Source organism: Pimephales promelas, chromosome 9, assembly GCF_988280905.1.
Source record: "Pimephales promelas chromosome 9, fPimPro1.hap1.1, whole genome shotgun sequence".
In the NCBI taxonomy this organism is placed as follows: domain Eukaryota; kingdom Metazoa; phylum Chordata; class Actinopteri; order Cypriniformes; family Leuciscidae; genus Pimephales; species Pimephales promelas.
The window spans coordinates 38,294,432-38,322,413 of NC_142777.1; the positions used below are offsets into that span (position 1 = coordinate 38,294,432).

The 27,982-nt window shown below is 35.6% G+C and overlaps 1 protein-coding gene across 3 annotated transcripts; it reads right to left on the reverse strand.

Annotated features, from left to right (window-relative positions):
• Positions 1 to 391: 391 nt before the first annotated feature.
• On the reverse strand, positions 392 to 27,566 carry irf2b (interferon regulatory factor 2b). 3 transcript variants are annotated; one of them, XM_039655032.2, is made up of 9 exons: positions 27,384 to 27,566; positions 26,104 to 26,196; positions 25,842 to 25,941; positions 21,235 to 21,408; positions 18,462 to 18,499; positions 18,270 to 18,351; positions 15,507 to 15,662; positions 9,491 to 9,534; positions 392 to 1,416 (listed from the first exon to the last, which is right to left on the reverse strand). In XM_039655032.2, the coding sequence occupies exons 2-9, from the start codon at positions 26,188 to 26,190 to the stop codon at positions 1,147 to 1,149; spliced, it is 951 nt and encodes a 316-aa protein (XP_039510966.2). In that variant the 5' UTR covers positions 26,191 to 26,196; positions 27,384 to 27,566; the 3' UTR covers positions 392 to 1,146. The 3 variants fall into 3 exon arrangements, with proteins under 3 accessions (XP_039510966.2, XP_039510965.2, XP_039510964.2); XM_039655031.2 differs by lacking the exon at positions 27,384 to 27,566 and adding an exon at positions 27,125 to 27,309 and having other exon boundaries at positions 9,491 to 9,531; XM_039655030.2 differs by lacking the exon at positions 27,384 to 27,566 and adding an exon at positions 27,125 to 27,302.
• Between the last annotated feature and the right edge of the window lie 416 nt (positions 27,567 to 27,982).

Here is a 27,982-nt window from a genome sequence, read left to right on the forward strand (position 1 = left end):
TTACTTATTTTGTTTTATAAATGGTTTCATTTACCCGAGCTTCACTAGACTTTTTTCCCTATAAAAGATTTTCTACATTTTATGATTTTATGGTCAAAAGGCATTGAATACCGCAGGAATTATATTCATTCATATAACGTTTTAATAGTCTTGAATTAGAATAAGTTCCTCTCGCATCATCTCTTCTCTTCTCTGATGATGTGGGCGGGGCTATAACCTGTCACTCACATGAGATCAGCCAATAGCAAACTACAACCATCCCCCGCCCACATTTATTCTTGTCCCAGAAGCGTTTCACTCGAATAAGAGCCACGAGAAACTAATTCAATTCAAAAGCGGATTTGAGTAAAACAACCATGGAAAATGACTCCAATATAAAAACACAACCAGACCAAGTGATTCTCTTTAATGTCTTCAGTACAGACACACAGCAAACAACCCAACTCTGGCCCAAACAGTGTAGTCTGTCATTTATTGTCATGATCACGTGATTTTTATACACCAGAATCATTACAGAAGCCCTTGAATGTGTATAAAGATCGCACACATTATCCAGGACTTGAATACACTGCTGTAGACGAACACAAGACAAGCAGCACACACATACACACACACACACACACACACACACACATCTTTTTATGTTCACATACAGTAGAAAGAGACACATTAAAAAGATTACATTTTTCTTTAAAAAAAAACCAAAATCATAAAAACAAGTGCTTTGTTTCGTCATAAAAACCACTAATTCACACAGGATTGTTTACATCACAGGGCCTATAAATGTAAAACGCCATTGCATAAAGGTATAAAAATATATTGGCTCGCACTGAAGGTCTTAAGATAAGTTAATATTATGCTGTTTATGTGCATATCTGGTAAAACGTCATGATTGCGAGCTACTAAAGTCACTGATTCCTCTCCATAAGGTGCTCGGGCGGCTAAAGGCAATTAGGCAACGATCCCTCCTATTTACACATTCAGAATGGCTTACGGACTCCCTGAATTTCAGCTCACGTGTCACTTCCTGTTTGGGAGGATGTGGTTCAGCTCCCGTGGGATGGTCCATGTGTGTCCCGTGAGCTCATAGGTCATGGCTAAAATGGCTGATAGTGTTCTCCACGCGTCCACCTCGGGGTTTGGTCATCAGCAACTCTTGACGGAGGACTTGGACACGTCGGGAGTCTTCATGATGACGCTGGCTCGGCTCTCGTGGGCCGCCGGTGCGCCCGAGGGTCCCGGCGGGAGCGGGGATGAGGGGAAGGGGTTGTCCCAGGACGTCCCACCAGGGAAGGGGGCGGAGTCTCGGACGGTGGTTATCTTGAAGTTGGGCTTGTCGGGAGAGATGAAGGAGGACATGCCGGGAAGGGGCATCCGCTTCTTGTCTTCGAGTCCGAACAGTGAGGCCTGGAGGCGCTGCAGGAAACACAAAAGCACTGTCAGGGATCATATCGCATATATGGACACTAGAATATACAAGAATACTCAGATTAAATACCAGCACAATCTTTTAGAAATCGGAGAAAAAGTAAAAAATATATATATATATATATATATATATATTACGTTTCTATTTCTTAAATTTAAAAATTTCCATGTATTATTTTATTCAAAATTTTAATTAATCTATTATATGTATTTATTATTTAGGCTTAAATAAATCTTTAAATATTCTTATTAAAATATCTATTAATTTATTATAATCAAATGTTTTAGTTATGTATTTGCTTTCATTTTATTTTTTATTTTTTTACACTGTTTTAAAATTATTAAATAAAAATGTAGTTTAATCCCATTATTATTTCACACATTTTTTTTTTCAAAATGTAAATATTTCTTGACTAAAATAAATATTTCTTTATTATAATTAAATGTTTCATTTTAGTTATTAATTTATTTGTCCTTTTTGCACTTATTTAAAATCAATTTGCATTCATTAAATGAAATGTAAATGTATTATTTTATTATTGTATGTATTATTTTAATCAAAATTTATGTTTATTCTATTATAATTATATATTTATTATTTTATAATTTTTAAATCAATTAACATTTAATTTTAATAAAATGCATTTTTTTTATTTTTAATCAAAATTGTTTAATATATTAGAATTATTTATTTATTTATTATTTAGGCTTTTTTTCATTTAAATATTTTGTATTAAAATATCTATTTATTTATTATAATCAAATGTTTTAGTTATGTATTTGCTTTCATTTATTTTATTATTTTATAAGTTTTTATACAGTTTTAAAATCAGTCTGCATTTATTTAATAAAAAAAATAGTTTGATCCCATTATTATTTTACACATTTTATTTATTAAAAAATAGAGATTTAAACATTTCTTTACTAAAATAAATATTTCTTTATTATAATGAAATGTTTTTAGATATGCATTTACTTTCATTTTATTTATTTTTCCTTTTTACACTTATTTGAAATCAATTTGCATTTATTAAATGTAAATGAAATGTATTATTTTAATCAAAATTTAGTTTATTCTATTAAAATGATATATTTATTATTTAATTATTTACACAATTTTAAAATCAATAACATTTATTTTTAATAATAAAATAAAAAATATAATAAAAATTCTGTTTAATCTCTTATAATAATTTATTTTAGGCATTTTTATTAATTTATTTTTTATTTAAATAAATCAATATTATTATTAAAATGTCTTTTTATTTATTAAAATAATACATATTTTTTACTTTACTTTCATTTTATTTGTATTACTTTATTAGTTTTTACACTGTTTTCCTCTAGACTGGCTTTCGGCCCCCCCGGGGTCCAGGACCCGTTTGAAAACCCCTGTGAACTGTGAACACGCAGATGTGTTGCTAAATCGTTTTAAAAGCAGTGGTGAGTGTGTTTTTAACAGTAACTGAGCTTCAGTGTCGCGATCCAGAGCACAAAGGTCTGTCAATATTCCTCTAACCAGGAAACATCACTATATTTTCATGAATTACAACCTGAAGTTATGTCATAAACACACACACACTTCCTTTTGTTCAGATTACGATAATCCCCGCCACACACACCACTTCCGCTTCAAGCCTTTCATTGTTCTCTCCAGAAAGACGTTAGTTGGCGTCCACACACTCAGTGTTTTAACAGCTCTCAGATCAGTGATTATTTACAGCTGCTATTGTTTCCCTGGCAGAGTCGACTATCACACACTGCAGATACACACACGCTTCCTGACGACACACTGAGGACACACACCTTCCAGAAGGGCTTGAGAAGCCAAACATCAGGAGGGCAGACAAACACTAACAGCGGTGCAGGTGTAGGATATAAACCGCCGTAATATTTGATAAATTCATTAAAAATCGGTTTATACACACACACACACACACACACACACACATATATATATATATATATATCCTTTTTAGTCATTTTTTATTTGTTACGAAATAAAATAATATTAATATAATATAAAATATGCTGTTCATTGTAAGATTAAATCTATTATAATCATATATTAATTGAAATCAATTTGTATTACTTGGTTTTCGATATATATAATATCCATATATAATCTATTTATCTATCTAAATTAGAATTATTACAATTAATTATATTTCTAAATGATATATTTTTTTATTTAAATCAATTTGTTATTTATTTATTGTATTATTTGTTGTGTGTGCGTGAGTGTGTGAGAGTGTGAGTGCATGTGAGCGTACACTCTCTCTCTCTCTCTCTCTCTCTCTCGCTCTCTGCGTCACAGATCTGAGGCGCAGGAACCGAAAACAGCGGCTCGATGTCACACACACACACAGATCCACGTGGACACACACAGAGCGCTCGCAAACGGGAAATAGGAAAAGCCACAATCTCAGGCATCAAACATAAATCACAAGACCAGGCATTTAAAACATCGACATTAGTTGTGTGGCTTTCAGTGTGTGTGTGTGTGTGTGTGCTGCTTTTCAACACATCTGTCTTCCAAGCGGACTAACCTCTCTCCCAGCAGATCTAATGTGTGTGCGCTTTAAAAATAGACCAAAATATTGATGATTCATCTCTCGCACGTTTTGCCACAATTAAAGAATTCCACCTTAATTGACACAACGTTAACAGGAACTGGGTCAAATTGTCTAAGCGTTTAGCGTAGTTGTGCTTGGAGTCGATTGATTTGTGATGATGATAGTGATGAATCAGAGTAAATTGTGCAACACCAGAAATTGTAGACACACGTTAAAAAAAAAAACAACTAGAGAGAACTTGAAAATATTAATAAGTGATTATGTTGTAGTCAGTGTGTCACAAAGTGGTTTTGTGTGTTTTCGTTATTAGTTATTGGCCGTCTATTATTTATCCCAGGTGTTTCTCATTTCTCACGCCCCCTTGTTATCTTGTCTAACTCGTTTGTCCTTGATTATTTAAGCCCTGTGTTTCTGCCCTGTCTTTGTTGGTTGTTTGAATTTATGTGTGTTACGTTGGTGCTTTCATGATTCTCGAGTCCTGCTTCTAGTCTTGTGTCTTGTTTCAAGTTTGTTAATAAAGCTACACTGCGTTTGGACCCAGCCTCAGCTCTGTTTCTCCGCACAGCGTCACACAGTGTGAGCTCTTTTGACTTTACTATACGTTTTTTGTTTGTTTCCACCACAGAATAAAATATAATTAAAGAAAACAATTCTCAGAATGTTTATATCTCACAATTATGACTTTATAACACACAATTCTGACTTTATAACACTTTATAACACACAGTTCTGACTTTATAACACTTTATAACACACAATTCTGACTTTATAACACTTTATAACTCACAATTCTGACTTTATAACACTTTATAACTCACAATTCTGACTTTATAACACTTTATAACACACAATTCTGACTTTATAACACTTTATAACTCACAATTCTGACTTTATAACACTTTATAACACACAATTCGGACTTTATAACACTTTATAACTCACAATTCTGACTTTATAACACTTTATAACTCACAATTCTGACTTTATAACACTTTATAACACACAATTCTGACTTTATAACACTTTATAACACACAATTCTGACTTTATAACTCACAAATTTGACTTTATAACTCACAATTCTGACTTTATAACACTTTATAATACACAATTCTGACTTTAAAACACACAATTCTGACTTTAAAAAACAATTTTGACTTTAAAACACACAATTCTGACTTTATAACACAATTCTGACTTTATAACACACAATTCTGACTTTATAATACACAATTCTGACTTTGTAACACAATTCTGACTTTAAAACACACAATTCTGACTTTAAAAAACAATTTTGACTTTAAAACACACAATTCTGACTTTATAACACAATTCTGACTTTATAACACACAATTCTGACTTTATAACTCACAATTCTGACTTTATATCTCACAATTCTGACTTTATAACTCACAATTCTGACTTTATATCTCACAATTCTGACTTTATAACACACAATTCTGACTTTATAACACACAATTCTGACTTTATAACTCACAATTCTGACTTTATAACTCACAATTCTGACTTTATAACACTTTATAATACACAATTCTGACTTTAAAACACACAATTCTGACTTTAAAAAACAATTTTGACTTTAAAACACACAATTCTGACTTTATAACACAATTCTGACTTTATAACACACAATTCTGACTTTATAACACACAATTCTGACTTTGTAACACAATTCTGACTTTAAAACACACAATTCTGACTTTAAAAAACAATTTTGACTTTAAAACACACAATTCTGACTTTATAACACAATTCTGACTTTATAACACACAATTCTGACTTTATAACTCACAATTCTGACTTTATAACTCACAATTCTGACTTTATAACTCACAATTCTGACTTTATATCTCACAATTCTGACTTTATAACTCACAATTCTGACTTTATAACACACAATTCTGACTTTATAACTCACAATTCTGACTTTATATCTCACAATTCTGACTTTATAACACACAATTCTGACTTTATAACTCACAATTTTGACTTTATAACACAATTCTGACTTTATAACACACAATTCTGACTTTATAACACACAATTCTGACTTTATAACACAATTCTGACTTTATAACACACAATTCTGACTTTATAACACACAATTCTGACTTTATAACTCACAATTTTGACTTTATAACACAATTTTGACTTTATATCACACAATTCTGACTTTATAACACACAATTCTGACTTTAACACACAATTCTGACTTTATAACTCACAATTCTGACTTTAAAACACAATTCTGACTTTATAACTCACAATTTTGACTTTATAACACACAATTCTGACTTTATAACTCACAATACTGACTTTATAACACTTTATAATACACAATTCTGACTTTATAACTCACAATTTTGACTTTATAACACACAATTCTGACTTTATAACTCACAATACAGACTTTATAACACTTTATAATACACAATTCTGACTTTGTAATGCACAATTCTGACTTTATAACACACAATTCTGACTTTATAACACAATTCTGACTTTAAAACACAATTCTGACTTTATAACACAATTCTGACTTTAAAACACAATTCTAACTTTATAACACACAATTCATAGAAATAAAGTCAGAATTGTGAGATAAAAAGTCGCAATTACCTTTTAAAATGTTTTATTCTGTGGCGTAAACAAGCATATGTAGTTGTAGTTCACCTTTTTTTGCCCAGTAATATCAGATAAATACCATAACCAGGTTTAATATTTTGTTCTAACCTCAAATTTAAAAAAATATATAAAATATTTTCCTCATATTTAATGGTTTAACCAGACTTATAGGATCATTAAAAACAAATATCCCTTACTATTACCCACAACTGTATATTAACCTACACATAATGAATGCTTTTTTAATGCATTCACAAAGGCACTTTTACAATACATTTTTTGCAACATATTTCTGCATCAACCTTCTATCCTTCACCTAAAAAGGCTCACGGTTAAACTGTGTGTTTATATTGTTTGTTTGTAAGCAGCCAAATAGATTTATACGGTAAGGTACAGTTGGTTTATAAAGATCTGGCAAGCTTCTACAAGACTAATTATAAAACATTACACTGAGGAAATGACCCGAGAATAGTTTACTCAAAGCAGCTGTGCCAGCGCTCGCTCAGAGCATCACAGTATCACACACAAGAAGCCGACGTGAACCAGCGCTCGGGTTAGTTAGACAAACGACTGAGCAAACAGTTGAGCACTGACAGCGCTTTAAACGTAACCCTCAACGGCCACAACAAGCCTTTCACAGCCTCGAGACACACACAGACGTCCTCTATGCACATATGCAAATGCCAGTTTGTGTTGCTGTGTATTCAGTACAAGAGTGCGATAAAGCTTTCTTTGAATATCTGTGCCGTCAAACCGATAAGCTACAAATATATTCTCCTCAAGCTATACAAGCATGACGTTTATATGATAGCGCCTCGTGTGGCGATGCTGAGAATGCAGCTCGCATTTACGTTTTAAAAGAAATGAAGGTTTTTGATAAAAACATTCCAGGATTTTCTCCATATAATGGACTTCAATGGGGACCAAACGGTTCAAGGTCCAAATGAGAGTTTCAGTGCAGCTTCAAAGGGCTTTAAATGATTCCAGACGATGAATAAGGGTCTTATCAAGCGAAACGATCACTCATTTAAAAAATAAGTAAAAAAGTTTAAGTTTTATAAGCTCAAATGCTCGCCTTGCTCTGTTCTGTGATGCGCGTTCGTGACTCTTCTGTTCATCAAAATGGACGAATCTTTTTTCGAGTCATTTGGTTCATTCAACAAACGAAATGACTCAAGGCGAGCATTTGTGCTTATTAAACTTAAACTTTTTCATTTATTTTTTAAGTGAGCAATTGTTTCGCTTGATAAGACCCTTATTCATCGTCTGGTGTCGTTTAAAGCCCTTTGAAGCTGCACTGAAACTCTCATTTGGACCTTGAACCGTTTGGTCCCCATTGAAGTCCATTATATGGAGAAAATCCTGGAATGTTTTCATCAAAAACCTTCATTTCTTTTTGACCGAAGAAAGAAAGACGTGGACATCTTGGATGACATGGGGGCGAGTAAATTATCAGCAAAAGTTTTTTTTAAAAGTGAACTACTCCTTTAAGTATTTTAAACTAAAGTAGTAGTTCACTTTAGAAATTAAAATTTCCTGATAATTTACTCGCCCCCATCTCATCCAAGATGTCCATGTCTTTCTTTCTTCAGTCGAAAAGAAATGAAGGTTTTTGATGAAAACATTCCAGGATTTTCTCCATATAATGGACTTCAATGGGGTCCAAACGGTTCAAGGTCCAAACGAGAGTTTCAGTGCAGCTTCAAAGGGCTTTAAACGACACCAGACGATGAATAAGGATCTTATCTAGCGAAACGAGCGGACATTTATAACAAAATACACATTTATATACTTTTCACCACAAATGCTTGACTTGCACGTTTTTATGTAATCACGATGAAAGGTCAGGCGGTAAATGTAGAGTAGAGTGAAAAACTCCATCTAATTTTCTCCTCCAACTTTAAAATCATCCGACATCGTTGTTTTACCTTTTATTTGTAAATGGCGTTTGACTTAGTCTTTGCACGTTCGCTCTGCCTGTACTTACGCCTACATCACGCTTGACCTTTCAACCTGATTACATAATGTGTGTCGCATCACAGCTCGTGCAAGACCAGCATTAGTGGTTAAAAGTATATAAATGTGTATTTCGTTATAAATGTCGGCTGGTTTGTCTAGATAAGACCCTTATTCATCGTCCAGAATCGTTTAAAGCTGCACTGAAACTCTCATTTGGACCTTCGACCCGTTTGGACCCCATTGAAGTCCATTATATGGAGAAAAATCCTAGAGTGTGTTCCTCAAAAACTGTCATTTCTTTTTTTTTCCCGACTGAATAAAGAAAAACATGAATATTGGATGAAGTGGGGGTGAATAAATTATCAGGAAATTTTCTTAAATGAACTACTCTTTTAAGGAATAATGGAAAAATTATTTATCCATGCATCTTTTATTTTTAATGCATGTCTCTTAATCTTGAATGAGAATAAATTCCTCTCGCAGCATCTCTTCTCTTCTATGATGATGTGGGCGGGGCTATAACCTGTCACTCACATGGCTAAAACACAACCATCCAATCAAATCCACACAGACTCAATCAAGCTCCGCCCACATGTGTTCTTGATATTCAGAACAATAGACCACAACTTCTTTCATACCAACTTTAAGTGCACTGTCATTGTGTGAAATCAACCGTCGCAGTGTGTTTTGGCCGTTAACCACAATTCATTTCGTCACAAGCCCTGAGGCAGTCGCATTAAACCAACAAACCTGTACACAAAAGGATTCTGGGAATTGCTTGTACACACCCATTAAAAGCACTCTTCGTTTTGGCCACTTTCACTGCATTAACAATGCTGTTCTGTGTCTTATAGTTTTTTTAAATGTTATTTTTGCACATACCTCTTTGGAGTCTTCCTCGCTGGCGCTGTCTGTGTCGCTCTCTGCTGGAAGACAAAAGAAAACAAATCAGATTTATCAGGGATTTCCTGACTGACAGGTTATCGGATATGGGTGGATAAAACAAAAATACTCGGCGGTTTGTAAGCCATAGATATTCAACACTTACACGATTTAAAAGTTAACAGATACAGTGTCCTCAGGGACGGTCATTATTTCTAATGCTTTACATTCGAGGCGCCTTTTTTTCTACACGTTCTTCTTTTTTTAGTGTGTTTGACCATCAAAACACTCCAGATCTGTGTTTCTGAACTCCTGAAACGCCTCCATTGTAGTCTCGGGAACAATATTCCTCATTATAATAATTCATGCGCAGAATAAAGGGGCGGGGCTTGGTTGAGTTAGTTAGTAGTGTGTTAAAGGGGCGGGACTTTCCCAAACACACTCAAAGCGCTCGACCAATCACAACACACTGCTCCAGCCGACCAATCAGAGCACAGTGTGCTTTCAGAAGGCGGAGACAGGAAGTAAACAGAGCGATACTGACAGACTGGGAAGAGAGGAGCCGCAACAATGGAGAATAATCTAGTAGAGCCTGAAAATACATCAAGACTCTTTAAAAGGGTGTAATAAGGGCTTTTTAAAGTGTTGTGGAGATACTGGATGATACACTCTAAAAAATGCTGGGTTGTTTTAACCCAACTTTGGGTCAAATATGGACTAACCCAGCCGTTGGGTTAAATTTTTACATTACATTTTTAACCCAACATTTCGGGTTTGTCCATATTTGACCCAAAATTGGGTTAAAACAACCCAGCATTTTTTAGAGTGTATAAATCATAAAAACTAAAAGAAAGTCTGGCATTGTGTTCGTGTTTACCATAAATATCTCAACACTTTCATCCAGTAAAACCATCACTTTGAGCCCCAGGCACATCTGAGTAAAAAAAAAAAAACAGGATTGTTGATTGGAAAACACAGAACAACAGGACATGAGTCAACATTCCCGTCCGTGTGCAAGAGATACCGAACAAGTGCTCATAAGCCAACAACGAGTTCATCCCGCATTCAACACGGTCAAGTTTTTTTTTTTAACTACTGCAGGAAGTCATTTGCATTCCTTACTCGTAACTCGCTCCCGTAGGGAAAAGATGAAGCTCGTTAGGAAATGCTGTGACTGTAAGCTTGTTGGGACTGAGTATTAAAGTCACCATGACCATTTTATGGAATATTGCTCATAAATGATTATCCGTGCACATCATTATTGTTTTAATAATGTTGAATCAGAATAGCTTTCTTCTCTGGGGATGTGGGCGGAGCTTTAACCTATCACTCACATGAGATCAGCCAATAGACCATTTCGCAAGATGTAAACAACACTGGTCCAGAAGCACTTCCTGTTTCAGTTTTTTAACACTACATATAAGCTGGGATAAAATACAACCAACAGAACATTTAAAACTGAATCGAAAATTTAAACAAACATCTTTAAGATGTTTTCTTTACATGTGAAATAAAGAAAACAGTTACAAACTGAAACAGGAAGTGCTTCTGGACCAATGTTGTTTACATCTTGCAAAATGGTCTATCAAACCACAACCATCCATTTAAATCTAAATTAAATCTGTTCATCATATAAAGTGGAAATTTGGACTAAACCGGTCAATTCGTAAGGATTAGTTTTACCATCTCTTTATGAACTTTTTGAAGCGTCGATTTCGATTCTGCTTATCGATTTCTAATTTCGATTCCAATAAGGTAAAAAAAAAAAAACATTTAGTCTTATTGTAAAACATTTAACTGAAGCTTTAACATTTAACTCGGGACTACAGGTGAAAATTATTCTCATTTACAGTCTTTACAGAAATGTTAGTCTGTCCATTAAAGTGCACTGTCCCGATTAAATAAATAAATAAAATAAAATAAAATAAATAAATAAGCTGAATACCACGAAAGAAGGTTAAATAACACTCACACAACTAGCCGAACTAATATGAATATCGAGCATTATTAAAGACAAAAAATTAGCAAATCGCAACAAATAGATGAAACTGAACAAAGATGCGATTGAAATAAACCGTGATTAACTGTAACTGTATTGTAAAATAACACTGCGCTTCATGAATAAAATATACATTAGATATTTTAAGCGTTTTCACTCTTTAATTGTTTGATTAGTGTTAATGCAGGAATATTAGTGCTGTCACTTTAAGAGCCGTCCAATAGTTACACAAACACACACATATGACATGTTAAAGGGATACTCCACTTTTTTTGGAAATAGGCTCATTTTACAACTACCCCACAGTCGAGTTTTACCGTTTTCGAATCCAATAAGCTGATTTTCTGATATTTAGAAGAATATCAGTGATCAGACAGTTTCTGGTCTCATTGACTACCGTAGTATTTTTTTTCCTACTATGGAAGTCAATGAGACCAAAAATTATCTGGTTACTGATATTCTTCTAAATATCAGAAAATCAGCTTAATGGATTCGAAAACGGTAAAAAAAACACAGAGGGAGTTGTAAAATGAGCCTATTTCCAAAAAAAGTGGAGTATCCCTTTAAAATACTCACTAAAGGAATTGATAAGAAGAATCGAAATGGATTTTCCCAACCTTACTCAAAGCGGTAGTTGCGTAGCTGTCAATGGAGGAACAGAAATCTCTCAGATTTGATCAAAAAAGATATTAATTTGTGTTTCGAAGACGAACAAAAGTCTTACGGGTTTGGAACGAAATGAGGGAGAGTAAATAATGACAGACGTTTCATTTTTGGGGGAATTAACCCTTGAAACACTTCAGTGCATCACATGCACGTATAGCTGGACTGAATCAGGTGTGTGTTCTGGCCTCAGCGTTACACATTAACTCCGTTACAGTACAGAAGTACGGCCGGCGTGACGCAGACGCGTGTCCTTGAGATCTCTAATGGACATTGAACAACACGGCCAACACACACACACACACCTCAACGCCTCAAAACACGATTCAAGAGGAGACTCAAGCTCATTTAAAATGAAGACCTTTTTCTCAAATAAGGAGCGCAGTCACACATTCCAGTAAAAAATAGCTAAACATTGTTAAAATACAGATACATTTACTTGAATTAGCAAGCATTGGGGTCAAAATAAACTTCAAAATTCAAAAAGAAGATTATTTTTTTGAGCCCATTGGCAGATATTTAGTCAAATCTAAAAAATGTAGTCTAAAAAATTCTAAAAAAAAAAAAAAAAAAAAAATCTAAAAAATTTAGTCAAATAGTCAATCAGAATTAAGTAATGTCATTTTGTTTTGATGAACTTTTGACTGTATCTACTTTGCAATAAATGATTTGCTTCCTCAGTATTGCATAATATCTAAATATCTAAACGTTCTTGAATAAACATACAGTGACCTATGATATTAAGTCTTGTGTTCTGAAATATTTATAAAAAATAAAGTTAGTTTATGCCTTAAAACAAAAATAAAAATCCGAAAATTAACTTTTTATGCAAACTCAATTTATTTCAGACTATATATATTTTCACAAGTAAATGTCTCTTGATGTGAGAATGTTTCTAATGCTGATTTGTTTGTTCACAAACACAAGAAGGGCTGCTTGATTGTGGCAAAAATCATAATCACGATTATTTGTGTCAATATTGTAATACTATGAGTGGGTCACATGACCAAACCTTGTTTATTTAACGATAGCAGTGTATTTCAAGTATATATATTTGTGGGATATAAGTTTGCAATGACAAAATTTTAGATATCAGTGAAATTTCACAATTCCTGATATCAATTTCGATAGAACAAAAAAATATAAAAAAAATAAGTAAACCATCAGTATTACAATAAAAAAAGGCAAATTACAATATATAGGTGAATCTCAAAAAATTGTATTTGTGTCCGTGGATTTGCCTATATTTGATTTGGTGTTGAAAATGGAAACGTCTTTAGATGTTGAAAATCGATTCAATGAACACTTCAGTCTCAAAAATCGACCAGGATTGTTCACAGAAGTGACAGCCCTTTACATTATACGTACATACTATTTTTTAATATCACGCACATCCCATTTTGCGAAAGTCGCCTTACATGATTTTACTGATTTGTACGTTAAGTTTGGGCTTTACAGGAAGAGTGACAATAATTGTTTAATAATCGAAATCAAAACTCAATTGCGATTTGCAAATCTATCGGGTTTGGAAATTCCTATTGATTAAAAAGTGGAGATTAAACTGCGTCATCACGGCTCAAACACAGTTCAGTGTGTGCAAATCTCCAAAATTACACCATCAAAATTTGGACAGATGTAAGGCTCTGAAGGCCATGCTGGATTAATGTGAATATAGTCAAGGCTAAGTTATGGAAGCTTGTTTCCACTAAGGAATACAAACACTGAGATTTTTCCATCTCACAATTATGACTTTTTTTTTTAAATTGAGACATTAACTGGAGTTATTTATTAAGTCAGAATTGCAACTTTATTTCTAAGAATTGTGAATTTATATTTCATAATTCAAAAATATATAATCACAAATCTGACTTTTTTTTCCTCGAAATTGCAATCTTGCAATTTTTATCTTTCAATTGCGACTTTATATCTCGCAACTTGCAATTGCCCAACAAAAGTCATAATTGCATGATACAAACTCACAGAATTCATATAAAACAACTTTATATTTCACAATTTGGACTATGTAACTTGCAATTGCGAAAAGATTGTAAGATATAAATTTTCCGAGTATAAACTCGCAATTGCAAGTTTATATCTCCCAATTCTGAGAAAAAAAGTCAGAATCATGAGATATAAAGAAACTCTATATCTTGCAATGTGGACTTTATAACTCGCAATTGCGAAAAAGTCCAAATTGAACGTTAATTTTATGCAATTCGGACTTTTAACGTACAATTTGAGGGAAAAAAGTCAGATTTGTGGGGTATAAATTAGCAATTGCAAGAAAAAGTCAAAATTATGAGTTTATATCTCACAATATTAACTTTATAACTTACAATTGCGGGAAAAAAGTCAAAATTGTAGGATATAAATAGTTCTGAGAAAAAAAGTCAGAATTATGAGATATAGAACAACTTTATATCTCGCAATGCGGACTTTATAACTCGCAGTTGAGAAAAAAGTCTAAAGTGAACGGTTAATTTTTTGCAATTCGGATTGTAAACGTACAATTGAGGGAAAAAGGTCAGATTTGTGTGATATAAATTTGCAATTGCAGAAAAAAGTCACAATTGCATGATATAAACAGTTCTGAGAAAAAAAATTGAGGGAAAAAGGTCAGATTTGTGGGATATAAATTTACAATTGCAAGAAAAAGTCAGAATTGTGTGATATAAATTTACAATTGCGAGTTTATATCTCGCAATATTAACTTTATAAATTGCAATTGTGGAAAAAAAGTCAAAATTGCATGATATAAACAGTTCTGAGAAAAAAAAGTCAGAATTATGAGATATAAAACAACTATATCTCGCAATTTGGACTATATAACTTGCAATTGCGAAAAAAGTCCAAATTAAACGTTTTTTTTTTGCAATTCGGATTGTAAACGTACAATTGAGGGAAAAAGGTCAGATTTGTGGGGTATAAATTTGCAATTGCACAAAAAAAGTCACAATTGCATGATATAAACAGTTCTGAGAAAAAAAAAATTGAGGGAAAAAAAGTCAGATTTTTGGGATATAAATTAGCAATTGCAAGAACTTTGAATAAACTGTGAATTGTGAGTTTATTAAAAATTTTGTAACTTTATAACTTGCGATTTGGACTTTAAAACTTAGTTGCAATTGCGAAAAAAGTCCAAATTGAACGTTTATATTTTGCAATTCGGACTTTTAACCTACAATAGAGGGAAAAAGTCTGAATTGTGAGATATAATTCGCAATTGCAAGTTTATATCTAAAATCTGAGAAAATTAGTCAGAATAATGAACGATAAAAAGATATTGTTTTTTGTATCCCGTGTCGGACAAAAGCTTCCATACTAAAGGGATGCGAGTGCACGCGTCCAACCAACCTCCGTACGAGGAGACGGGGGAGATCTGCAGGGGGTAGAGGTCGCGGAGGTCACTGGAGGTCACGGCCTGATCCTCGTTCTCCGTCACCACCTCGATGGTCTGACACACGTCAGGAAGGTCGTTGATGATCAGGTGGTCGTCCCGCCCGTCAGCCTCTGAGGAACGGCAAGAAGGAAGAGAGAGTGAATATGGAGAACAGTGAAGTGGGAAGTGAGTGTGTTTTCTGTATCTGTGTGAGATTTCATTTTTCACCGAGCACACATGCAGCTGAACTCGATTTCCCATGACTCTATAACCAAATGATGCAGTGGAAACCATGTTAAAAACAAATTAACCGGCTGAAAGGCTTTTTGTAAATGAATTACGTTGCTGTTGGTTTATTTCTTTGCCAATTCAATGTGTATCGCAAACCTCGGCTCATATCAATGCTGACTTGCAAAAACAAACACACACTGAGCTCACCTTTTACCCCGATAGTGTGCATTACTGAGTCAGGAGGACGTGAATAAACACAGAAACAAGGAGATCTGGATAAACAGGTTTGTGGGATCATATCACCTCCTAAATATTAAAGGATGAATCTTGTGTTGACGAACATGTTCAAGTCATATTATTTCTACTATTTGTTTTTTAAATAAATGTTTTGCATAAAGTGCATGTCATTTGTGTACTGAATATAATTCATGTTGATTTTTATTGAACAAAAATAAAATTTTTGGTCATTGAAATAAAGCTGAAACAAATATTTGTTGAAAAATTGGTGGCATGAAAATGTTGAAGCACTAATATTATTAAGTAGAAATAACAAAAAGTGGAATAAAACTGAATTAAATATAAATAGCAATATTTAATGACAAAAGCACATCACAAAAAAAAAACTAAATTAATGTGATTTTTTAACTAAAATAATGATATAAATAAAAACTTAAATAATATAATATTAATTTTTGGTAACTGAAATAAATCTGAAATAATAAAATAAAACATAAATATTTGTTGAATATTATGAAACGAAAAAAAATTGTTGGCTTTAGCAAATAAACTGAAATGTGTTTATGTTGAAGCACTACATTTATTATATGCAAAAACTACAACTGAAATAAAAGAAAAGCACAACAGGAAATTAATATAAAACCTAAAAAACTAAGAATATTCAAAATATTAATAAAATGATGATAAAACTAAAATAAAAACTAAAATAATATTAATTTACATTAATTAGAATTAATACAATTTTAGTATGGGAATTTGGTGGGTAAAAAAAAGTCAAAAATAATCCTAAAATAATATAAAAGTCCTTTTCTGCTTTGATTATGGGGTGGAATATGAGTTTCATATTTCACAACTCAAAGTTTGAGGTGTTTGAGAGAAAGGCTGTGAAGCGATGCATGTGTTTTATAATGTAGGTGAACTCGGACAGGAGAGGCACGACAACATCAGGAGAAGCCTGAAGCATTGTGGGTATTTGCAGCAAGTGACTGAGGAACACTGAACAAACGCTGTTGTGTTTTCAAGGAGCCTTTCATATTCGCTCACACCACAAGTCATGCTTTTATTCTTTTTTAAAGAGACTCCTAAGATAACCCTGAGAGAGAACACATTTAACACACTTATTATCAATAATACATTTTAATAAAATATTTTAAATTATATTTAATAAATGATTAATAAATAAAAATATAAAATACACATTAAGTTTCTCTTTAAAAAAGCATGACATCAATGGCTCGATGTGTAGGTATTATTATTATAATTATTTTAATTATAATTCTTTGTATTTTCATATACAATAATTTTATATTATTATTATTATTTGTATCAAATATGAGATTATTATTTTAATAAAACAACTAAATATTTGGGGGGAAAATGATACAACAAAATATTTTAAAAAATAAAAAATAAATACGCATTAAGCAATTCACAAGTGTTTCAGGGGTATTTTAAGTAATAATATTTTGGTAATTATTTTAGAAATAATTTTTTTTTGTATCATTTTCCCCCTAAAATTTTTGTTGTTGATATAATTATAATTAAGATGATAATTTAAAAATATTTTATACAAAATACAAAACATTATTATTAAACTAATAATAATAATACCTTCACAACAAGCCATTGAAAAGTGTTCATTTTTAGTTATTAAAACATAACAATAATATAATTATCTCCCAAGTTATCTTAGGGGTCTCTTTAAAAAACAAACAAAAGCATATAATATTTATAATATAATATAATATAATATAATATAATATAATATAATATAATATAATATAATATAATATAATATAATATAATATAATATAATATAATATAATATAATATAATATAATATAATATAATAACCCTTTCAAATTCTGTCCAACCAGAGCAGAAGTCATTCTTTATTAAATATAAAGTTATAACAGCCCTAAAACAAATCACTTGAATGGCTTGATATGTATTTTATATTTGTATTTAGTAATCATAATAATAACAACTTTGTATATATTGATTAAATCTATGCATCAAATATGATGGTGATTTGCAATTTGGGGTGAACTATCCCTTTAAGTAAAAATGTTTTTGGTTGAACTAGTGTCAATAAGCCCAGTTTTAAGACACTCATCATAATGGCGTCATTTATCGGTCAATTCAACACCTGAGAATCACGACCTGGTTGTGTGTAAAAGTGTAAACAGGAAAAAGTGTTGAGAACAGGTTCCACCTGTGTTAGGTCACATGACCGTGGCACAGGTGTGGCGGGTGGATCCGGACTGTACCTGTGCCGTAGTAATCCTCCTCCTGCTTGACAGTCACCGGGGACGAGCCGTTGCTGTTCTCCCAGCTGGAGGCCTCGGGACACTGGTTAACACACACACACACACCTGAGTCAACTCGGATAACAACCTATATATCACTGCAGCTTTTCTGACTGCACACAACAACACACACCCAAAAGTGAGAGTTCATACCTTCAGCTTTTCTTCTTTTTCAGCAACTCGCTTCTTTCCTGTGAGAAACACACACACACACACATCTAGATCAATGCATGCAAATCATGAAGTCCTTTTAAACCCCAAAATCAAATATTTTCATATGTTACAGCATGAGCATATATTATTGAAATTATAATTGTTATTTATAATTATATGATAATTATGTTATATATTATATATATATAAATACACACACATGCATGTATATTTAAGAAAAAAAATATTTATACAGTATATAAAATATTTATATTTATATAGAATATAAATTATATATAAATCTATATACAGTATATACATGAACATATGTCTTAAATATATTCAAGCATGTGTGTTATATATATTATATATGCAAAATAATTATACACAGTGCACCCACATTTATTATGTAAACACAAACTTTTATTTTGGATGCGATTAATCTTTATTTAATTTCTCTATATTTTCTGCCAGAATATTATGGCCATTGTTAGACCTACAGTACCTGAGGATCTTAAATAACTTGCGAAATTTTTGAAGTTTAAAGAAAAGAATAAAAACATCCTTAACATTGAGCTTTGCTGTACTAAAGGAAGAGACATTAATAACAATTAATAATGGGTTTTGATTAAATGCTGTTCTTTTTAACTTACTATTCATCAATAAATCCTGAAAAAGTATCACAGGTTATAAACATTGATAATGACAATGATTTCTGAAGGATCATGTTTAATGATGATGATTTGCATCACAGAAATAAATTATATTTTAAAATATATTACAATAGAAAACTATTATTTTAAATTGTAATAATATTTCACAATAGTACTGTTTTAAAGAGCATAAGACACTTCTATTTACAAATATTAAAAATGGTAATGTTTCCAAACTTTAGACCGGTACTACATGTGTATATGTATAACGATTGCATTGCAGTAATGATAAGTTGAAGAAAAAGGTATTATATTGTCCTGGAAATAATGTAGAAAAATTAATTAATTAAAAAAAATTGGGGGTGAAATATGACATGAACATATTTTCTTCTCAGCTTTTGTGAGACACATCACACAGACTAAGTGGGATCATAGCAGAATTATTATAGTTAACTAACACTAAAACCATGAAAAAAGTGTCACTTCAAAATAAATTTAATTTTAACAAATAAATTAAAATGTAAAAAAAAAAACCTTCAGACTTAATTTTCATGCAGTTTAAGTTCTACTCAAATACCTAAACTGAAATAATAATTCATAAAAACTGTTTAAAAACAAACTAATGCAAATGTCCAAAACGCACAACAGGAATGCCAAAACTTGAACTAAAATTAAAATGGTATCACTACAAATACCACTTGAGTGCTATGGTTTGAAATGAGAAATGTCTTTAAACTCCACATCATCATGTCCAGGCATGTCAGGTGTGTGTCTGTGATGAAGTCAGTAGCAGTGTTTACATGGACCCTAATAGTGTTGTCACGGTACCAAAATTTCAGTATTCGGTACCGATACCAGTTAAAATTCACGGTTCTCGGTACCAATTTCGGTACCAAAGCTTAGTTTAAATTTACATATATTTAAGTGTTTATCACGGTTACAAGTATGGAAACTGTACATTCGTATTATAAACACTTTAGAAAAAGATTAGATAAAATGACATAAAATAAACAATAGTATACACTAACACATTTTTAAAGTTGTTTGTAAAGTTTTAATCCATTATTTATTTAATGCACAATGAATTAAGTGAACAAACATGAACAATCAGGTGTTTGTAATAAATAACATTTTCAAACATTAATTAATGTTGTAAACATATATTGTTCACTCAATGTGTTGATAACTAAGTAATGTTTATGAATGGTATCTTTGTAGCATTACCATAAAACATGTTTTATTTGACTTGACTGTCCTTTTATTTAATCTAAAACGGCATTCATATTTAATTTTAAAAAGGCTTTTTAAACCTGCTGAGTTATAAAGGCAAGAATACGCCTAGAACTGGCATTGACATTAAATGATAATACTAATACCATAGTACTCTGGTGTCGGGTAGATACTACTGTGCTCATGTACTCGTAAAACTACCCCGAAAGCACTTTAGAGGCCGTTCACATGTCGCGCGTGTTTTTTAATTATATTTTTGCGCGTGCTTATTCTTTCCAAAGCGCTTGCTCTCACGCGGCGTCTGTCGTTGCTATGCAACGCCAACGAGTTTTTATTAGGAGCGCGCTTGAATCACGCCTATATTTGAAATTGCGAATTTGCATGTAATCGGCCTCTTATGGCAACGTGACATTAGCCTAATCCAAAATATTTCCATATGTGGCTCTTTCCTCCTTTCGTTTCAACAAGTGGATTCAGAGAGAGAGAGAGAGCCATATCAGCGTTAAAGAGGACGCAACTGTGCACGTTTCAGACATCGCGTCTAGAACAGAACTGGATTAACCTGGTACTCGGTACCTAGAAAAGCTGGTACCGTAACATTTTTTTTTTTTTTAGTACCGACTTGGTACCGAAGTACCGAGTTTTTTGACAACACTAGACCCTAATAACCCCGCTGGAACCGCACTCCTGAACCCTCATCCCGCAGCAGTGCTCATCAGAGAAATACATACATATAAAGTCTGCTCTTTAAAACGAAGAAAAGAAGCGATGAAGGAGAATAGTTGGTGCAAACAGCGGGAAACTATATCCGTGCAGTGTGAACACTAAAGTTCAAAAGGTGTCCGTGTAAAGGTTGCTAGTGCCAGTAGGGGTGCGTGTTATCGACTGACCTCTCTTTGAGTGCCTCTCAGACGCTGACAGCATCTTGTAAACTCTGAAGGCGTTTGTTCCCTTTTTGATGCTTTTGTCCTTCACCTCTTCTATGTCGGGCAGGGAGTTCATGGCACAGCGGAAGTTTGCCTTCCATGTTTTGGGGTCCGGTTTGTCACCTGGTTGATATTTACCTAAAGAAATGGCAGTGGAAAACCAGACACACTTATAATATAGAATAACATTTCTTGATCACTTCAGCTTCTTATATTTGTATTGCCTTCATTAAATACAGATGTAGAAATAAACTATATATAAGATTGAGAATATCACATATATACTGTTTATATATATATATATATATATATATATATAGTGTTGGAATCTTTGGATTTATCAAATAAGTGGCCTCCCAGTACACCCATCAACCAACTAATAAAACCCAGCATCCTCCCAGTACACCCCACCAACCAACTAGAAAAACCCCAGCATCCTCCCAGTACATCCCACCAACCAACTAGAAAAACCCCAGCATCCTCCCAGTACATCCCACCAACCAACTAGTAAAACCCCAGCATCCTCCCAGTACATCCCACCAACCAACTAGTAAAATCCCAGCATCCTCCCAGTACATCCCACCAACCAACTAGTAAAATCCCAGCATCCTCCCAGTACATCCCACCAACCAACTAGTAAAATCCCAGCATCCTCCCAGTAAACCCCACCAACCAACTAGTAAAATCCCAGCATCCTCCCAGTACATCCCACCATCCAACTAGTAAAATCCCAGCATCCTCCCAGTACACCCAATCAACCAACTAGTAAAACCCCAGCATCCTACCAGTACATCCCACCAACCAACTAGTAAAACCGGCATCCTCCCAGTATATCCCACCAACCAACTAGTAAAACCCGCATCCACCCAGTACATCCCACCAACCAACTAGTAAAACCCGCATCCTCCCAGTACATCCCACCAACCAACTAGTAAAACCCGCATCCTCCCAGTACATCCCACCAACCAACTAGTAAAACCCGCATCCACCCAGTACATCCCACCAACCAACTAGTAAAACCCGCATCCTCCCAGTACATCCCACCAACCAACTAGTAAAACCCGCATCCTCCCAGTACATCCCACCAACCAACTAGTAAAACCCCAGCATCCTCCCAGTACACCCCACCAACCAACTAGTAAAATCCCAGCATCCTCCCAGTACATCCCACCAACCAACTAGTAAAATCCCAGCATCCTCCCAGTACATCCCACCAACCAACTAGTAAAATCCCAGCATCCTCCCAGTACATCCCACCAACCAACTAGTAAAATCCCAGCATCCTCCCAGTACATCCCACCAACCAACTAGTAAAATCCCAGCATCCTCCCAGTACACCCAATCAACCAACTAGTAAAACCCCAGCATCCTACCAGTACATCCCACCAACCAACTAGTAAAACCGGCATCCTCCCAGTATATCCCACCAACCAACTAGTAAAACCCGCATCCTCCCAGTACACCCCACCAACCAACTAGTAAAACCCGCATCCACCCAGTACATCCCACCAACCAACTAGTAAAACCCGCATCCTCCCAGTACATCCCACCAACCAACTAGTAAAACCCGCATCCTCCCAGTATATCCCACCAACCAACTAGTAAAACCCGCATCCTCCCAGTACATCCCACCAACCAACTAGTAAAACCCCAGCATCCTCCCAATACATCCCATCAACCAACTAGTAAAACCCGCATCCACCCAGTACACCCCACCAACCAACTAGTAAAATCCCAGCATCCTCCCAATACATCCCATCAACCAACTAGTAAAACCCGCATCCACCCAGTACACCCCACCAACCAACTAGTAAAATCCCAGCATCCTCCCAATACATCCCATCAACCAACTAGTAAAACCCGCATCCACCCAGTACATCCCACCAACCAACTAGTAAAATCCCAGCATCCTCCCAGTACATCCCACCAACCAACTAGTAAAACCCGCATCCTCCCAGTACATCCCACCAACCAACTAGTAAAACCCGCATCCTACCAGTACATCCCACCAACCAACTAGTAAAACCCGCATCCACCCAGTACATCCCACCAACCAACTAGTAAAACCCGCATCCTCCCAGTACATCCCACCAACCAACTAGTAAAACCCGCATCCTCCCAGTACACCCAATCAACCAACTAGTAAAACCTGCATCCTCCCGTTACACCCCATCAACCAACTAGTAAAATCCCAGCATCCTCCCAATACATCCCATCAACCAACTAGTAAAACCCGCATCCACCCAGTACACCCAATCAACCAACTAGTAAAACCTGCATCCTCCCGTTACACCCCACCAACCAACTAGTAAAATCCCAGCATCCTCCCAGTACACCCCATCAACCAACTAGTAAAATCCCAGCATCCTCCCAGTACATCCCACCAACCAACTAGTAAAATCCCAGCATCCTCCCAGTACATCCCACCAACCAACTAGTAAAACCCGCATCCTACCAGTACATCCCACCAACCAACTAGTAAAACCCGCATCCTCCCAGTACATCCCACCAACTAACTAGTAAAACCCGCATCCTACCAGTACATCCCACCAACCAACTAGTAAAATCCCAGCATCCTCCCAGTACATCAACCAACCAACTAGTAAAACCCGCATCCTCCCAGTACATCCCACCAACCAACTAGTAAAACCCCAGCATCCTCCCAGTACATCCCACCAACCAACTAGTAAAACCCCAGCATCCTCCCAGTACATCCCACCAACCAACTAGTAAAACCCGCATCCTCCCAGTACATCCCACCAACCAACTAGTAAAACCCGCATCCTCCCAGTACATCCCACCAACCAACTAGTAAAACCCGCATCCTACCAGTACATCCCACCAACCAACTAGTAAAACCCGCATCCTCCCAGTACATCCCACCAACTAACTAGTAAAACCCGCATCCTACCAGTACATCCCACCAACCAACTAGTAAAATCCCAGCATCCTCCCAGTACATCAACCAACCAACTAGTAAAACCCGCATCCTCCCAGTACATCCCACCAACCAACTAGTAAAACCCCAGCATCCTCCCAGTACATCCCACCAACCAACTAGTAAAACCCGCATCCTCCCAGTACATCCCACCAACCAACTAGTAAAACCCCAGCATCCTCCCAGTACATCCCACCAACCAACTAGTAAAACCCGCATCCTACCAGTACATCCCACCAACCAACTAGTAAAACCCGCATCCTCCCAGTACACCCCACCAACCAACTAGTAAAATCCCAGCATCCTCCCAGTACACCCCACCAACCAACTAGTAAAATCCCAGCATCCTCCCAGTACACCCAATCAACCAACTAGTAAAACCCCAGCATCCTACCAGTACATCCCACCAACCAACTAGTAAAACCCGCATCCTACCAGTACATCCCACCAACCAACTAGTAAAACCCGCATCCTCCCAGTACCTCCCACCAACTAACTAGTAAAACCCCAGCATCCTCCCAGTACATCCCACCAACCAACTAGTAAAATCCCAGCATCCTCCCAGTACACCCAATCAACCAACTAGTTAAACCCCAGCATCCTACCAGTACATCCCACCAACCAACTAGTAAAACCCGCATCCTCCCAGTACATCCCACCAACCAACTAGTAAAACCAGCATCCTCCCAGTACACCCAATCAACCAACTAGTAAAACCAGCATCCTACCAGTACATCCCACCAACCAACTAGTAAAACCAGCATCCTCCCAGTACATCCCACCAACCAACTAGTAAAACCAGCATCCTCCCAGTACACCCAATCAACCAACTAGTAAAACCAGCATCCTCCCAGTACATCCCACCAACCAACTAGTAAAACCCGCATCCTCCCAGTACATCCCACCAACCAACTAGTAAAACCCGCATCCTCCCAGTACACCCAATCAACCAACTAGTAAAACCAGCATCCTCCCAGTACATCCCACCAACCAACTAGTAAAACCAGCATCCTCCCAGTACACCCAATCAACCAACTAGTAAAACCCGCATCCTCCCAGTACACCCCACCAACCAACTAGTAAAACCAGCATCCTCCCAGTACATCCCACCAACCAACTAGTAAAACCAGCATCCTCCCAGTACACCCAATCAACCAACTAGTAAAACCAGCATCCTCCCAGTACACCCAATCAACCAACTAGTAAAACCAGCATCCTCCCAGTACATCCCACCAACCAACTAGTAAAACCAGCATCCTCCCAGTACACCCAATCAACCAACTAGTAAAACCCGCATCCTCCCAGTACATCCCACCAACCAACTAGTAAAACCAGCATCCTCCCAGTACACCCCACCAACCAACTAGTAAAACCAGCATCCTCCCAGTACATCCCACCAACCAACTAGTAAAATCCCAGCATCCACCCAGAAAACCCTAGAAATCAACTATAAACCGTAGCAACCATTCAAAACTCCCAAACAACAACAATGCCAACAACAACAGCTCGTCTCGGCAAATGCAAAAACAGCATCCGAGTTTTAACCAGATCGGCTTCAGAGTACGAGATTTTCACACTCAGTCGGTATGTGTGTGTTTATGTTGACACGTGTCAGTGTTCATGCTGACTGCACCTGTATGTATGGCCCAGTTTCGGAAGAGAGGAGCATCTTTCTCCACATCCCATCCGTGTCGCGCGGCGTGCATCCATGGAATCTGGAATATTCTCTTCTCCTGCAGGCAAAGAACATGCAAAACATGTCACGGACCAAGACACACCCTGCATGTGTGCACTTTAAAATGACAAAACACTTCACGAGTAATAGCATCGTGCTCATGGCGATTATAGTTTTAAAAAAAATCCATGCTATAAAAAGACTAGCACAGTCACTGTACCTTGTTGACCCATTTGAGCCCCGGTATTTTACACGAGTTTATCTGCTCTTCTAACCACGGCCTCATACGCATTCTCTCTACCGGCATGCTGTCCTAGAGAAAAAGAGAGAGAGATCTGGCATTTGTCACGGTTTGACAGCAGCTTTTCCTCCTTCAACAGGTTGTACATTCCTTCATGACTTTCCAGGAAGAAAGATGACAAACTTTAACCCCATTTCTGAAAGCAAAGCACCAGGAAAGACCGTCTGAATCACAATTTACTGAAAGTTACGGCAAACAAAATGATTATGAGAAGATTGGTTTTTGCTCCATGAGTCATGCCCTGAATGACAACACAAACAGAGGACGCAGAAGTGTGTGTTCGTGCATGTGGCTAAACCTGTAATATTGATCATGCATGATGACAGACATCAGAACTGCATGATGTTTCTTGATTCTTGAATATGCAAATCAAAAGTTACCGATTGACCAATTTGAGCTCGTAAAAAGGTTTATAGTTAATCACAAAGAAAACGCACTCTTTAAAATCGTACGTTTGTCACTCAGACCTTTGAGCTTTTATGGTCCATTACGAAGTGAACAACAACATGCATGCATTTCACTGCATACTAACATGAGAATTATGATGCAACATTGTTAAAACACAATCACAAAACCATAACTCAATAACTAGGGAAGCATGACGAAATACTGGTCTTATATCAGCTGATGTTAGCGTTTCTAGCTCACTTGTACTGGATATTTCACTTTATGTGCCAACATAAATGGAAAGCATTAGATTATGAGCTCTATTTCTTAAAGAAACCCGTTTTTAACATGCCATGTGAATATCAAGCTATATGTCTCAGCTTATCACTGATACAGATATTGTTGCACCAGTTCGTGACAGACTCTTTCCATTGCAGTGCCAATGTTACACCCATGTAAGTCAATAACAATATCCACAAGTCCATGCAAACTTCTCAACAGCATAATTTGATAATAAAACACGTGTTATTCAATAGGTCTGCACTGTACTTACTGTAAAATGACATTGTGGCGTCCAAAGTGGCCCAATCATTCTTACAGTACACTGAACCAGAAGACTTCAACCTCCTCAAATAAGTGTGTTAGTGTTGTCAAGTCAACTCAAAAGTGAAAATAAACATTCCTTGATTCCCATTGGATCCAAACACCCCTTGACTTTCGATTTTACACTCACCCTACGTGGCCTACAGCATAAACATGCACTTATATTCATGCGAGCCCCCATAAATACATGCGGAAATGCGATTTATTACCTGCGACGCGTGGAAAACACTCCAGGAATAAAAGCAAATAGTCTGTGAGGAGTCTTGACAATTTGTAGTTCTCGATAACAAAACGAAAAGTCAAATGGGCTTGATTTCGCTCTTCAGATCGAAAGCAAAACAAGTGAAGGAAACAAGCGCTTGGGTGGAAATCCCCAGTGTGCGTGTGTGTGAGTGTGTGGTGTGCGCTTACTTCGTGTTTACAGATCCTACTATGGTGCGGAAGGGTCTCATGAATATTAACGACGTGGCGAGCCGTTCGCGAGCTGATTGGATGGCATACGAGGAGGGCGCAGTGACACGGAAAGCTTGACTCATGAATATTAATGACGTAGCGAGACGTTCGCACACCGATTGGCTGAAAAGCAGAGTTGGTTTCTTATACAAAAAAAATTAACTGGGAAAATCCATAGTACAAATAATAGAAATATCTTTGTGTTACCACACAAGGAAAATACATAGTATATCGCTCGTGAATATTACGAAAAAATATTTTTTTATTGTATATTTTTATTAATTATTAATTAACATCACTGACACCTTATTGTATTAAATATTCAATAGTATATTGTTTATATCGCAATACTACA

Bases quoted from the DNA above. Each gene is read 5' to 3' on its own strand.
- irf2b (XM_039655030.2), bottom strand. From the start codon at position 27,163: ATGATTGGGCCACTTTGGACGCCACAATGTCATTTTACA. The intron at 18,352-18,461 runs GTATGAACTCTC...TGTGTTAACCAG, and splicing joins AAAAAGAAGAAAAGCTGAAG to TGTCCCGAGGCCTCCAGCTG. The intron at 9,535-15,506 runs GTTGGTTGGACG...TTTGTCTTCCAG, and splicing joins CCCCGTCTCCTCGTACGGAG to CAGAGAGCGACACAGACAGC.